Source organism: Aotus nancymaae, unplaced genomic scaffold (genome assembly GCF_030222135.1).
Source record: "Aotus nancymaae isolate 86718 unplaced genomic scaffold, 86718_ANA_hifiasm-v0.15.2.pri h1tg000076l, whole genome shotgun sequence".
Classification (NCBI taxonomy): domain Eukaryota; kingdom Metazoa; phylum Chordata; class Mammalia; order Primates; family Aotidae; genus Aotus; species Aotus nancymaae.
The window spans coordinates 2,865,052-2,878,115 of NW_026988491.1; the positions used below are offsets into that span (position 1 = coordinate 2,865,052).

At 53.0% G+C, this 13,064-nt stretch overlaps 1 protein-coding gene and 1 long non-coding RNA gene across 4 annotated transcripts in view; one reads left to right on the forward strand and one right to left on the reverse strand.

Moving 5' to 3' along the window:
- LOC105725783 (uncharacterized) overlaps positions 1–3,585 on the forward strand; it is an 88,890-nt gene extending 85,305 nt beyond the window's left edge. The window contains exon 3 of the long non-coding RNA XR_001109366.2: positions 2,942–3,585. This is a non-coding gene — a long non-coding RNA (uncharacterized LOC105725783). The remainder of the gene's footprint in view (positions 1–2,941) is intronic.
- The window catches only part of TTC28 (tetratricopeptide repeat domain 28), a 655,746-nt gene that overhangs the window by 14,553 nt on the left and 628,129 nt on the right, over positions 1–13,064 (reverse strand). For all 3 annotated transcript variants that reach the window (XM_021666147.2, XM_021666146.2, XM_012464921.2), the window contains exons 14-15: positions 4,835–5,014; positions 2,056–2,776 (exon numbers count right to left, since the gene is read on the reverse strand). In XM_021666147.2, the coding sequence (XP_021521822.2) occupies positions 2,056–2,776; positions 4,835–5,014 (901 nt within the window). The remainder of the gene's footprint in view (positions 1–2,055; positions 2,777–4,834; positions 5,015–13,064) is intronic.

The following is a 13,064-nucleotide window of genomic DNA, read 5'->3' on the forward strand; positions in this document are numbered from 1 at the left end:
ATCTTGGCTCACTGCAACCTCCGCCTCCTGCATTCAAGTAATTCTCCTGCCTCAGCCTACTAAGTAGCTGGGACTACAGGCGCGCACCACCACACCCAGATAATTTTTGTATTTTAGTCGAGATGGGGTTTCACCATGTTGGCCAGGATGGTCTCGATCTCTTGACCTCGTGATCAGCCCGCCTCGGCCTCCCGAAGTGCTGGGATTACAGGTGTGAGCCACCACACCCAGCCTGTCCCCTTCCTTTTAAGAATCAATATTGTTTAGCTGTTCAGGTAAGTGGGGCCTGCTGTTTTGCAGAAAGGAGTCGAATGGGAAGTGCAGTGGGGAAACCTGCCTTATTTTCTCTGAAATTCATCTATGTCTATCTCTGGGCCTTTAGGAGGGAACATGCCTCTCCTTTAGGAGGAGAGGGTGCGTTCCTCTCCTCCCTGGGGCCATGGGGAGGCAGAAGAGACTACTCCAGTTCTAAACCAGCAAACTCAGTTCGGCTGGGAAAGACCAGCTGGGCCAAGGAGCACTGCATCCCATCTGTTCCTTTCCACACACTCCTCCAAAAGAGCTTGGGGGAGCAGGTTCCTCAAGCTCATGGGCAACTTCAGGACCAACCTGAACTAAATCATGTAGGAAAAGCGTTTTCTAAGAGAATGAGCTGATTTGTTGTTTTTTGTTTTTGAGACGAGAGTTTCGCTCTTGTTGCCCAGGTGGGAGTGCAGTGGCGTTATCTGGGCTCTCACTGCAACCTCCGCCTCCGGGGTTCAAGCGATTCTCAGCCTCCCGAGTAGCTGGGATTACAGACGCCCGCCACCACACCCAGCTAATTTTTGTATTTTTAGTAGAGATGGGGTTTTACCATGTTGGTCAGGCTGGTCTCAAACACCTGACCTCAGGCTATCCACCCACCTCAACCTCCCAAAGTGCTGGGAGTACAGGCGTGAGCCACCACACCCAGCCTGAGAATGACCTATTTTTAAAGGTAACAGGAGAGCATCACTAAAAATGGTTTCATCCAGAACAAAGTTGTGACTTATATTACCTATCAACAAAACTAAACAAAGACCTTTTTCAAAATTCCATGCCTGTAAGCACACTGGGAAGACCTGCACAGACAGGAAAGGGGCCGGGTTCCCACAAGCCCTGTGGTAGGTTCTGTGGGGCCCAAAGCCCCTTCTGACTGCCAGAAGCATGTAGCACAGGACTTGTATGGCGAGGGCACTAATGGAAACCACAGGGCTCACCTCTACTTTCTGTGTAAGGGAATAGGCCCAGAGTGTGGTTTCCACTCTACAAGTCTTGGCCTGGCAGGGTCTCCTGCACAGCAGAGCCCTCTGAGTGACTGCTGTGGGCAGCTTCCCACAGGGACCCCAGGGGAAGCAGGTTGTTACCTGGAGCTGAGAGGCAGCTCTGTACAACGGGGGGGTGCCTCCCTTCCCATGCCCCTGTGACCAGAAGTCACAGGAACATTCTCTCTTCACTCTCTAGACCCTAGACCCTCCGGCACCCTCTGTAGGCAGGCTCACTAAGAGCATGTATTCCAGAACACGCAGGGCCTGAAGCTTCACAAGATACTCAGTACCCTTCTTACAGATCCTCCCAAATGTGCACAGGCTGGTGTCATCAGCACCACCATCATCCCCTTGTTACCCTGAGGACACAGCTGCAGAGAGAGTAAATAACCTATCTCAGGCCACACTGCCAGGACGGGGAGCTACATTCATCTTGAGTCTCTTTACCGCACACTCCTTTCTACAGTCATAGTTTAAATGAGGTGCTATGGAAAGGGTCATCCAGTGTACCCTGACATCTGGAGGGGTTTTATATTCATACTTTCATGGCAAATGGTTTTGTTGTTTCCTGGTCCAAAGATGATCTTAATAGTAGGAAAAACTCATTTGGCAGAAGCAAGACTCGGCACACAGGCTGTCTCCCTCACTCTTCCACAGCTGTCCCTGCCCTGTCCTGCCCTCCCCAACCCCACTTTCAGAATAAAATCAGAGGACTATGGGGACTGAGCCCCAGGCCTTGACAGGCCCCCGCAGCCGGCTGAGCTCCCACCTGCCCAGTTGGAGGGGTGCGAGAAGGCCTTGCTGCTCTGCACCACCTTCATGGCCTCCCCGAGGGCAGCGCTGGCTTTTAGGCCGTTCAGCAGGGATGAGTAGAAGGCATGGATGAACATCTTGGAAGCAGCCACTGGCACAGGCCACAGAGACACAAGGACACACTGAGCGCCAGCAGCCAAGAAGGCTCTTGTCAGCGCAATGACCCCATCAGCTGTGACTTTGCTGTTCGACTCCTGGGAGGAGCCAAGCACCACCAGCTTCACAGGCAGCTGCAGGTCCAGGACGTCGGCGGCCGTGAGCAGCAGCTCCTGCAAGGGCGGGCAGTCCGAGATGCTCTCCCCATCACTGGCATCGTCCTGCACCCGCAGGGACTCGGGGATCGTGTAGGGGTGGCCAAAGGAGCTCTTGCTGCTGGCAGGGTTGCCATCCATGCTGGGCGTGAGGACCAAGGCCGATAGCTTCCAGGAGATGTGGGTGGCAAAGTGGACACACTCAGCCTGGGTCAGGGCGCTCATGACTCTCTCCTTGGTGGCCACACTGCCCACTAGGGGCTGGCAGCCCAGTAGCTCGGACACCATGTAGGCCTCTTCCTCGGCTGATGGCATGGGCCCCCACAGCCACCTGTCCATCACGGCCGATGGGAGCTTGGGGTTGCCGATGACAGCCGCCATGGATGTGGAGCTGGAGTATGTGGGCGGGTTCTTCCGTAAGTGAGACTAGGAGGGGAAGGGACAAAGCAGACCACACATCAGAATGGCCAGGCTGCCCAGCAGTGGTCAGCCAAGTACAGGGGTGACCAGCTCTTTGCTGGTCAAGCTTGGATCCACCTGTTTCTCCAGTCACCTCATTCATTCTTATTTTTCAACTTCTTTTTGACACAGGTGCCTAACTTACTGAGAATCACGCCTGCCATGATGAGCTCTTGAAAATCATCAGGACTGGATGGTAGGGGTCCTGAGAGGACTGCAGGAGGAGGCCCCGACATGACAGAGTGGACAGAGGCCGTGGAACCTGGGACAGCCAGCCTGCTCCACAGTCCTCATTCCCACAGACCTCTCTGTGTGGCTCCTAAGAGGAAGCCCAGTCCTGGTGAGTCAGGGACCTTCAGAAGTGATTCTGTTTAAATGGTGCAAACAAGCCAGTCACTCCTGGGGAGAGAGGGCTAAACGAAGTCCTCTAAGAAGCTCTATATACTGACAAAATTCTAGTTCCCTTCCGCCTTATATGCTGCAAAGTAAAAAGTATCACTGAATGAGAAAATCAGCATGAAGAAGCCCAGTCATGTCTGTCTGAATTTCCGCTATGATGACTTTTGATACTTTTTGGGAAACATTAAGTATGAAGTATGAACATTAAGTATGAAGTATTTCAGAATAACTTTTTAGTGCCTCTGCTTGGTGATTCCTTTAACTCTGGGTAAGAGAAACACCAGGTGCCTGGAGGAGATGGCCTCTTCCAGGTCTCTGGTTAAGCTACAAACAGCTAGCTGGCTGTTGTCATCAAAATAAAAGCTTTCTGAAGGTGGCATCTGATACCCAGAGTGCTATCAGCTGGCGCCGTGGGCTGCTGGGTGGTGGCAGCGTCGAGAATCCGAGAAGGAAGCTCACTTCCTATCCAGGATTCACAGAGTCAGCCATGGAAACTTGAGAAATCTAGAGAAAATAATTTCTTTCACTTTGAACTGATTGTCTGCTTCACGAGAAAAGTGTTATCCAGCTACAAAAATTGTCAAAATTTAGATCTACAAATACCTTGAGGCAGAAACTGACGCCACTTAGGCCATGCCAATTAGCGAGTCATCAAAGCCGCCAAGACAGGCCCTGTGGGGACCACCCATGCACAGCGCCCAGCCTCGGTTCCTAACCCCGCCTGCACTTTCCACCACTGTGAAGAGGCCCATCTGACTACACCCACCTGGCCTGCCATGGGGTACTGCTCTAAGAGCAACTGGCAGCTTGAGGGTATCTGGAAGTTGGAGGACGGAGCAATGCAGACTCTTGTGGTAAGGACAGTCCTGCAGCCGGGCAGGCAGGGATGCTGCAAGTGGAGTGCCGGGCAGGTGCAGGGCCCTGTGGGACTGGAGGGCTCAGAGGGAAGCCAGGATTTTGGGGTCTGAGAGTTTGGAGAAGGGGAAGACGATTAAAGGTTGGCCCAAAAGTTTCTAATCAGGTGGGCAGGGCCAAGGGTGGCTGTGGGGTGAGACCCATAACTCAGGGTGGCCCACTGTTACTCTCTTGATTTTGGGGTGTTTCTGTGTCCCTACCCGTCCCCTGAAAGCCACCTGACTTGTTTTCAGTTCCATCGGCCTGTCGGGCTATTTTCCACTCAACTCCACTCTTGCTTGTCTGCCCTCCCTGCCTGGGTCCCAGCCAGCAGTCAGCTCGAGGGCCAGGTGAACTGGGTGGCTCTGCTGTGCCCACTGGGCACTGTGTGGATGGGAGGTGACCAGTCCCGTCAGGTGCTCAGTCAGGCCTCAAGCCTGGCTGTGTGCCTTAGAGCAGCTCAGGACCCTGATGTCACAGCAAAGAAACTTAGAAATGACACAAATTGTGGCTTCTCGAGGTAGCAAAGAATGGCCAGGGGTCATGAGGGCCATGCCCCACATTTGGACAGACCTACTGTAAAGTCACGCTACCTGCGTGCAAATCATAACATCAACACTTTTGAGGAGATCACAGCTATGCCTTAGTAACACAGCCCAGTCCAACCGGATAGACAGTGCCTCGTGACCCAAGAGCAAGCCCCCCACCCCCAACTATGTGCATGAGCCTTACCTTGGACTGCATGCTAAGGGAGCGGATGGAAGGGACGGCGAGGAGGCCGAAGCGCTCGTAGAGGTACTCGTTGGAGGAGCTTCCCTTCAGGAGGGCAAAAGGAATGAGGTAGAGCTCCCCCTCCAGAACCAGGATGAGCTGCCGGTGCCGACCCACGGGGCCGCTGGAGTGCATCAGGCCCTGCGGAGCAAGCATGGAGAGGCTGACATGGGCGGTCCAGCAGGCACCAAGACAACCTGAGCCACAGCCTGGATGATGCAAGATCGAGCAGGCGAGGCCTGTGGGCGTGTGGGGGGCCATGGGACAGGGGCCGGGTCACAGCCCTGCAGGAGCGTCACCAAGAGGCATGCTTGCTCATGGACTGGTGAGGGCTGACCTGGCAGTGTCCATCAGCCTCACAGTCCTGAGACAGAGGACAGTTTCTGGAAGTTCACAGGAACCTGGAGTGGGTGGGAGACCAAGGTCACAGGCCGTGAGGGGGATAGCCTACAAAGACAAAGGCAGACCCAGGTAGATCCAGATGTTCCTACAGGAGGCAGGAAATGAATGCAGAGGGCATTGTCCCACAAGGGCTCTGGGAGTCGCAGTGCACCCCAAAGGGCCAGTGCAGGGGCCTGTACTGCACACCTGAGAATGGGTGGGAATAGCTCCTCTCAAAACAGGATGTTTTCCATTTCAGTGGACAAGAGGCTAGAAAGTCAGAGTGAGTACGGGAGGTCTGGGGGCTGGCATGACAGCCCCTGGAGAAGGGGAGGGTCTGGGCTCTAGGACCTTTTGTGACCTCCTCTGAGGAAAGAGTGGCCCCTTGGCTCTGGGCTTGGGAGGTGCTGTCCGTACTCGTTCCCTCTGGGGATGTGAGGGGACCCAATGCACAGATGACTCCCATCCCTTTGAAAGGCTGGCATGAAGACCCAAGGCAGGGTGCACACAGGACCACAGCAGACACGGGCTCATTCCTGTTCACTGTAGAGCAAGGCTAGGGCTGTGGGCATCTTAGTGAGAGCAGCAGGCAATGATCCTGGAGCTGGGTCCGCACAGGCTGAGGTGAACAGAGGTGGCGTGGAAGCTGCTGCTGCAGCCCAGAGCCTGCCGAGGTCCCAGGTTTCGCAGAGCCTGTGCAGCACTGGGTGCCATGGGTGGGGCTGGCCTGCCCCCAACCCCATCTGCTGAGGAGTGGCCGACAAGTGGACACCCACCAGGGTGCCGCTGTGCCCAGGGAAGCAAATGTGCTCGCTTGACCTGTCTGATGTGCAGCCGTGGGCAGCTGGCTGAGGGTGGCAGGGCACTCGGCTAACCCAAAGTGACACATGCCTGGCGGGATGTTCAGTCTTTGTTTTGTTTTGTTTTTTCTTTCCTCCTTTAAAAAAAAAAACAAAACACTATGGTTTTTTTTTTCTTTCCTTCTTTAAAAATAAAATTCTAGCTCCATCTAGCAAAAGCAGAAATAAAAATTATTAGGCCAATTTGTTGTTTGTTTGTTTGCTGTAAGAGCTACAGTATGGGCCGAGCACAGTGGCTCACACCTGTAATCCTAGCACTTTGGGAGCCCAAGGTGGGCACGTCCCCTGAGGTCAGGTGGTCAACATGGTGAAACCCCATCTCTACTAAAAATACAAAATTAGCCAGGTGTGGTGGCAAACACCTGTAGTCCCAGCTACTCAGAAGGCTGAAGCAGGAGAATTGCTTGAACCCAGGGGGTGAAGGTTGTAGTGAGCCAAGATTGCACCACTGCACTCCAGCCTTGGTGACAGAGCGAGATTCAAAAAAGAGCTACAGTATTTCCCAAGAGGAGGTAAACGAATCACTGTGCAATTGTGCAACCCAGGCAGGAAGAAGTGGGGGTATGTCACAGTAACCACTCCATAGGTGGAGGTGGCTCTGGGGAGCTGCTCTGGAGGGCAGTGCCACCATGCTATCGAAGTGTGCCAGTGAACCTTGAATGAGCTGCAGTGGCACAGCGGATGGTGCCCTGACCCTGGTGATCCCCTGCTGCTCAGTGAGAGCCGTGCTGCCTGAGAATCGGCAGTGTGAGGCTTGAGCCACCTGCCATGCGCAAAGCTGGACCCACCCTCCACTGTTCCAGAGTCACAGGGCTTTGTTGTGACAAGATGCCAGCCCCAACCCTGTAGGTCCTCGCTGGGCTCCTGCCACCCAGGCCCAAACCACAGTAAGTTTCTGTCAGATGTCATCCCACAGGCTACTGCCTTCACCAGGAGACATGCCACTCTGACAAGTCCCTGGTCGTGACATCACCTAACTGCGTGAACCAGAGGGAAGCTGGGTAAGCTGAACAAAGGGGGAGAGAGGCTGGAATCCACACAGAGCAAACATTCACTGGCAGCATGTCTTTGCAGAACTCTGCCAACTCTACCCACAAAACCTCACCTGCAGCACAAGCCTAATAATTCAGTGAATGCATGTCCTTGGAGGCAGCTTGTCTGTCTTCTCTAACACTCCACCAGGGGTGGGGGCACCTCCTGTGGCCCTATTGTCGGAAGTCTCCCAAGCTGGCCCTCGGCTTTCCCATCAGTCACTGAGTGGTGTCCCTCATGTGCCTACTGGGGACTGTAGGGAAGTCATTTAAATTTAGCACATGGTCCCTGCTTGGAAACTTATGATGATGTGCTTAGAAAAATACAATGCATACAAGAGGCCATTGCTGAGTGAGACTCAGTATCATCTAATGTAACAGCCTCACAGCAGCATAAGATGTCACCCCAGAATGGGAAGCGCCTACCTAGGCTGATGCTGGGCCCACCCAGGAGGCTGCTCTGGTCTGTGAGGACTGGGGAAGGCCCAGCCTGGGCAGATGCTGTTGCCAGGTGAGCTGGGCACAAGGCTAGAGAGGGGCATGGGAGCCAGACTGGGGGCGCTGAAGATCAGGCAAGAAAGCGTGGTTCTTGTTGGCTGTCAGGACCCGCCACGCCTTCTCAAGCCGAGCCCTGCAAAGCATTGAGAGGCAGCCTGCCTGCGGGAGAGGGGGCTTACGCCCTGGAGCAATTCAGACCAGGGCAATGCCCACTGAGAGAGGAGACAAGGAGACTTGGGGGGACTTGGTGAGAGTGATCTTAGCGGGTGAGAAGTCTGAAGTCCAGGCTGTGAGATGGACCTCATATCCCAGTTTAGAGGTCTGAGTCCTCCCTGCATAGTGCCTGGGAGCTGGTAATGAGTTTGGCACATGCATACAAACCTGGGTGAAGGCCCCCATATGGGACCCCTGTCCAAACTGTGTGAAAGGAGGCAGGTGACAGCCGCAGCTGTTCTCTGAAATGTGTGGGCTTGTGGGGAGATGGGTAGAATGGCAGGCTGACAGCTCCTGTTAAAAGGCACAGGGAAACGGATTGAACATGCTAGAGACAATGCCCAGGAAACTTCTGAGTTCTGCCTCTGGTATATGCGTGCTGTCCTTGCACTGAAAGATTAGCTATAATCCAATGTGAACTTGAAAAGGGGAAAGAAAGCAATATCTCTATTCAGCTTACATATCATCAATTATACTGCAAAAGAGAGACGTTCAAGGAAACACTACTGGGCACCTGGGCCTGTCAGCCTCAGAAAGGGCATCTGCTGGTTTCTTAAGGTTTAGGGTTGAACAGTAAAGTGGCTCACACAGCAGCAACTACCAGCGTCTCCAACAGATTCCATCAAAGACTCAGATGTTCTGACCTTTGCAGTTTCTAGTCATGGGACTTCTGAAAGCAGAAGATGATGGGGCAGGTGCACTAGAATCTGTCCCTTCCCAGGTGGTGCTCTTCGCTCTCACCAAGGGGCTGTGGCCCTGACTGTGGCAATGTGAGTCCAGGCAGCAAATGCTGCTTGAGAACTTTCTGTGTGCCAGGCCTGGTGAGAGAAAAGGGGAAAGACACAGTGCCAGGCAGGCAGGCCAGCATGCGCAGCACTGTGGGGCTGCCCTGGGGCGCAGTGATGGCAGGTACCGTAAAGGTGCAGTCTCTGTACAAGGAGAGGGTTGTTCCTCTGACAGGGCGGGCGGCGAGTGCACTGGAGGTGGCTTTGCGCAGCTGTTGTCACTGCCGCTCAGGTCCTGAAGCCCCTGTCACTACCCACTCTGAGACAGGCTGCGTCCTTCAGCTGTTTCTCCCATGACATGCAGGGTGCTGAGCTGTGTCAGTGGAGTGTGCTGAGGGTCGCTGAGGAGGTAGCAGCTCTCCTGCCAGTCTGGGTCACTGGTGCGGGAGGACATCCGGAGGGGCCTGCCCAGCCATGGGCCCAGAACTCTGTCCCGCTGCCACCTTGCAGTCTCGGCCTGGTGATAATCTTCCCACATCCCCTCTCTACATGGAAACCAGAGTCCCCACACTCCCAAGGCCTCCTGCCTCTGCAGGTGCCTGGACCCCCTGGCATCCATCACTGCTGGAAGCTGATGGCTGCTCTCCTGCCCACACTTGGGGCTACTGCGTGCCAGCAACTCCAGACAGGCTCCAGCCCAGCCAAACGGTGGACATATCTCTGTGTCCCGTTGACTGAACCATACTTCCTCCCATGTTCATTCTTTACTGGGCACATTCCCTCAGCCCTAGAGAAAAACAACACAGCTTCCCTTTGTCTTAGAGTTACTCACTTCTCATAGGTAATAGTTCTCTATATGAAAGTCCCTGGTTAGCTTATGGCGTGGTTTCTGTCTCCAGATGGACCCAGAGGATGAAAAGCCGTGTCCACTGGCCTGGGAAGGGAAGCTGCATGCTGGGGAAAGAACAAGGGGCCTGAGGGGAGGCCCTACCACGGAGTCTGGGTCAGCCTGCCAAATCAGGGTGCTCCAGCCCTGGAATTGCTAGATGGAGAGGTAAGGGGTGAGAAGCCAGTAGGGGTGGAAGTAGGGGCTCTGAGCACTCCAACAAGACGTTAAGCTCTCTGCATCTTGGTTTCCAAACCCACAGGACAGTGCTAGCATCCATTCCTCACAGGCCTATGAGGCCAAGGTAGCTGCACAGCGGGCTGCTGAAGCATCTAGCCCCAGGCCTGGCACTGGCACACACTCCAGATGTATTGGGTAAATGTGAATGTACAACTGTCTACAGTGCAGGGTACAAGGTGACACCACCCCTATTATTTATACTACTATTTTCTCCTGGGCCACAATCATTTTTCCAGTATTACTCACTCCCTTTCCCTCTGGTGTTTATACACATTCATGTGGTTAAAATACACAAATGGCTTCTCTGGAGCATCCAGCTCCGAATTTTAACCCAGAGACTAAGAGAGAGAGATGCCGCCACATCCCCTACCTCATCTTCACGTCACCATCACTATCATCCGTACCTACTTACTGAGCCACCACCAACCAGTTACCCCGAAGTCCAGTTCCCAAGCCTACAGTTCTCCCAGGCAACCCCCACGGATCCCAAATGTGTGTTTGGGTGAATTCTGATTTGATTGCCATTTTGGTCAGTGGGGACCTTCCGTATACGCCCTGGTGAGCATAGGGCTTGAGCTCTTCAGAAAGCACTCATGTCAAATGGTACACTGATTGTGTCCTAATTTGGGGTTTAAGAAAGTCGTGATCTCAGGACGGGGTATAGCTCAAAGGTAGAGCACTGAACTGCAGACCAACAAGAAAGATGTGATCTCTCTGACCGCCAAGGTCAGAGGATCAGCAGGCGACCTCCATGCTGCACCAGGGAGTTTCCTTTTCACTGGCGGACACAGCAGACCTCTCAGGGGTTCACAGTATCTATCACAAGCGAGAGGAATGAAAGTCTCTGATCACTGTGGGAGAGGGAAAGAAAATGCCTGAGCCCATGAGCTTTCAGAATGATTAGGCTCGGGATGAACCAGACGGTACTGTCTGCCATAAGGGTTCCAGAGACAAGGGCTGCAGGGTATCCGGGTACCCCAGAACTCTGTATAGGGCTTCACATTTTTTCCTGACTCATTTTTGATGGAATAAATTTATCAAACAGAACCGTTTAAGGTAGAGGAACCCTTTCTATGATGCTTCTGGGAAATTCTGTCATCATGGGTGGATACATACAGTTTGGGCAAAGATCACATATCTGGAAATCACCCTCAACCATGACTGAAGCCTACCAAGACTGCAGATACTGTATTCCAGCCAGAAATGGAAAAGTGAACACTCAACCCATTCAACTGCATCCTTTGGCCAAACAACAGCCCCTTGGTTTGCCTGAAGAACAGAAGAAAGTATTGGAGAAACATGACCTATGGCCAGCAAGAGCCAGAGGGGCCTGCCTGAAACCCAGGGTCCAAGTTCAGCCAAATCAGCTTGAAGGGACTGTTCAAATCCTCTGTGCAGTGGGGGTGGGTGGGGTGGTGGGGCTCTCTCTCTCTATCTTGGCTGACCTGATCCCTCCACCCTCCGTGGCAGAAGACCTTGGCCTGCCTGGAACCTGCCAGGGTAAGGCTAAGATGGCTGCTTGTTGAACACCAGCTAGAATAGAGCCAGCACCTAGATGACACTCACCATTTACCACGTGAGAACTTGCCGGTTATCCTGGGTGCTGTCACCATTGGTTTTAGTCAGACAGACAGCTTGCCAGTAATTACCTCCATTTTTCCTCCTCCTAATCAGTTGTGAAAATGCTTGTTGTCCTTGGGTGACGTCTGTCCTCATTTGAATATCACTACAGATGTCTCAATCAGAAATCAATTAGACAGCCTGGTGGTGGGGCTGCCAGTCTCAAGGGCCTCATCCTCTACCCCAAACTGGAATCTAGGTCTGACTGTTTCTAAGGACAAAATTTCCCTGGCTATACCCAAGTCCCCCAATCTATTTAGAAAACAGGCAGCCACATTCCGTGGCATCTGTTCTAGGATAAGCCGACTTACTCTGCTACCTGATTTTACAAAACACAAGGGAGTCCTTTCCCCCAGGGCAGTGATTACAGTCATGACCCAATCCAGGCCAAGCCATCCTCCTGGCGGAGCCCTCGGCAGAGCTAGACTCCTGCTTTCACTCCTAGATGAGACTTCTCAGTGAATTCCCTGAGCTCCAGTGCTTGGAAAGCAGTTCACCAGCCTAACAGACATAAACAAGTTTTGAATAAGTTTCCAGGGTCTCAAACGGGTAACTCCACAGCTTCATGAATCACAAGCCGAGGTGAATAAGATGTACTTTTCTTTCTGACCAAAGTCGCTCGCTCTTGCTACCTGTCCCTAGAACCTTGGGTTTTGAATTTAAATATAGGAAACAGGAAATTTAAATAAAGGGAAATAAAAATAAGGATGATAGAGAAATATCCCCAAATCTGGGCCTCTGAAGAATAACTTGACCAGATGTAAGGTAGTCCTTAAACCTGGTTCCTTGATTATAGCAGCTGCTGGCTCTGGAAAATGGGCTCATCTGAAAACTGAGGGGTGATTTGGGATCTGAGCAGAAGAGTGGCTTTGCCTATAGCAGCCCTGCAGGGCCTTGCCACGAGTCTGCTGCTGAGCAGGGGACACTGGAGAGAACCCTGAGGCAGCCTTGTGCATTCGGGTGGTGGGGACGGGACTGGTCCAGGACCAGTCCAGGGCAAGAAGCAGCGAAGTCCAGGTCAGACACATGGGTTACCGTCCTTCACTCTAATTTGATTAAAAACTAACGCCACAGACACAAACACGTCCCGGTAGTCCCTTTCATGCTACACACTTGCAACTTTTCTTTAACGACATTTCCTCCTTTGGGGACCACGCAGGATCTGACTTAATGTTTGATGATGGCTCATGTGCTCATGCAGCCAGGCCCTCCTCAGAGATAAGTGGACATGCTCGCCCCATCCTGACAGCAAAGGACAGCATGGTTCCAGGAAAGAGCCACGGCAGTGTTTCCCTTAAGCCAAATTAAATCACATACTGGTGTAAGGCCTATGGTAACATATTATTCTGTTCCACTTTTCATTCTGTCTGACCTAGTCCCTGAGCAATAGGACTGCGGCTAAACAAAGGCAGTTGTTCAAATAATTATAGGCCCTATGTGAAGAGGCTAATCCTTTTAGTCTTGAAGTGTCAGTGACTCACCATCTTGGACTTTTGGCTTTGATGTGTATTCTCGCTGAAAATGTGGAGAAGGGTCTGGCTCTGCCTGGCAGCTGACAGCGGCAGCTCCAGAGCCGGCTGGTGGTGTCATGTCGCCCTCTCGTGGTCTCCAGAGCAGCGCGGCATGCTTGCAGCCAGAGCGGGAGAACAATCCAGGCCTCCTCTCCCTCCACCTGGGCAGCCCTGGTGAGGAGTGCTGGACCCTCCCGAGATGACAGGGTCACTGAGGCTGACCTGC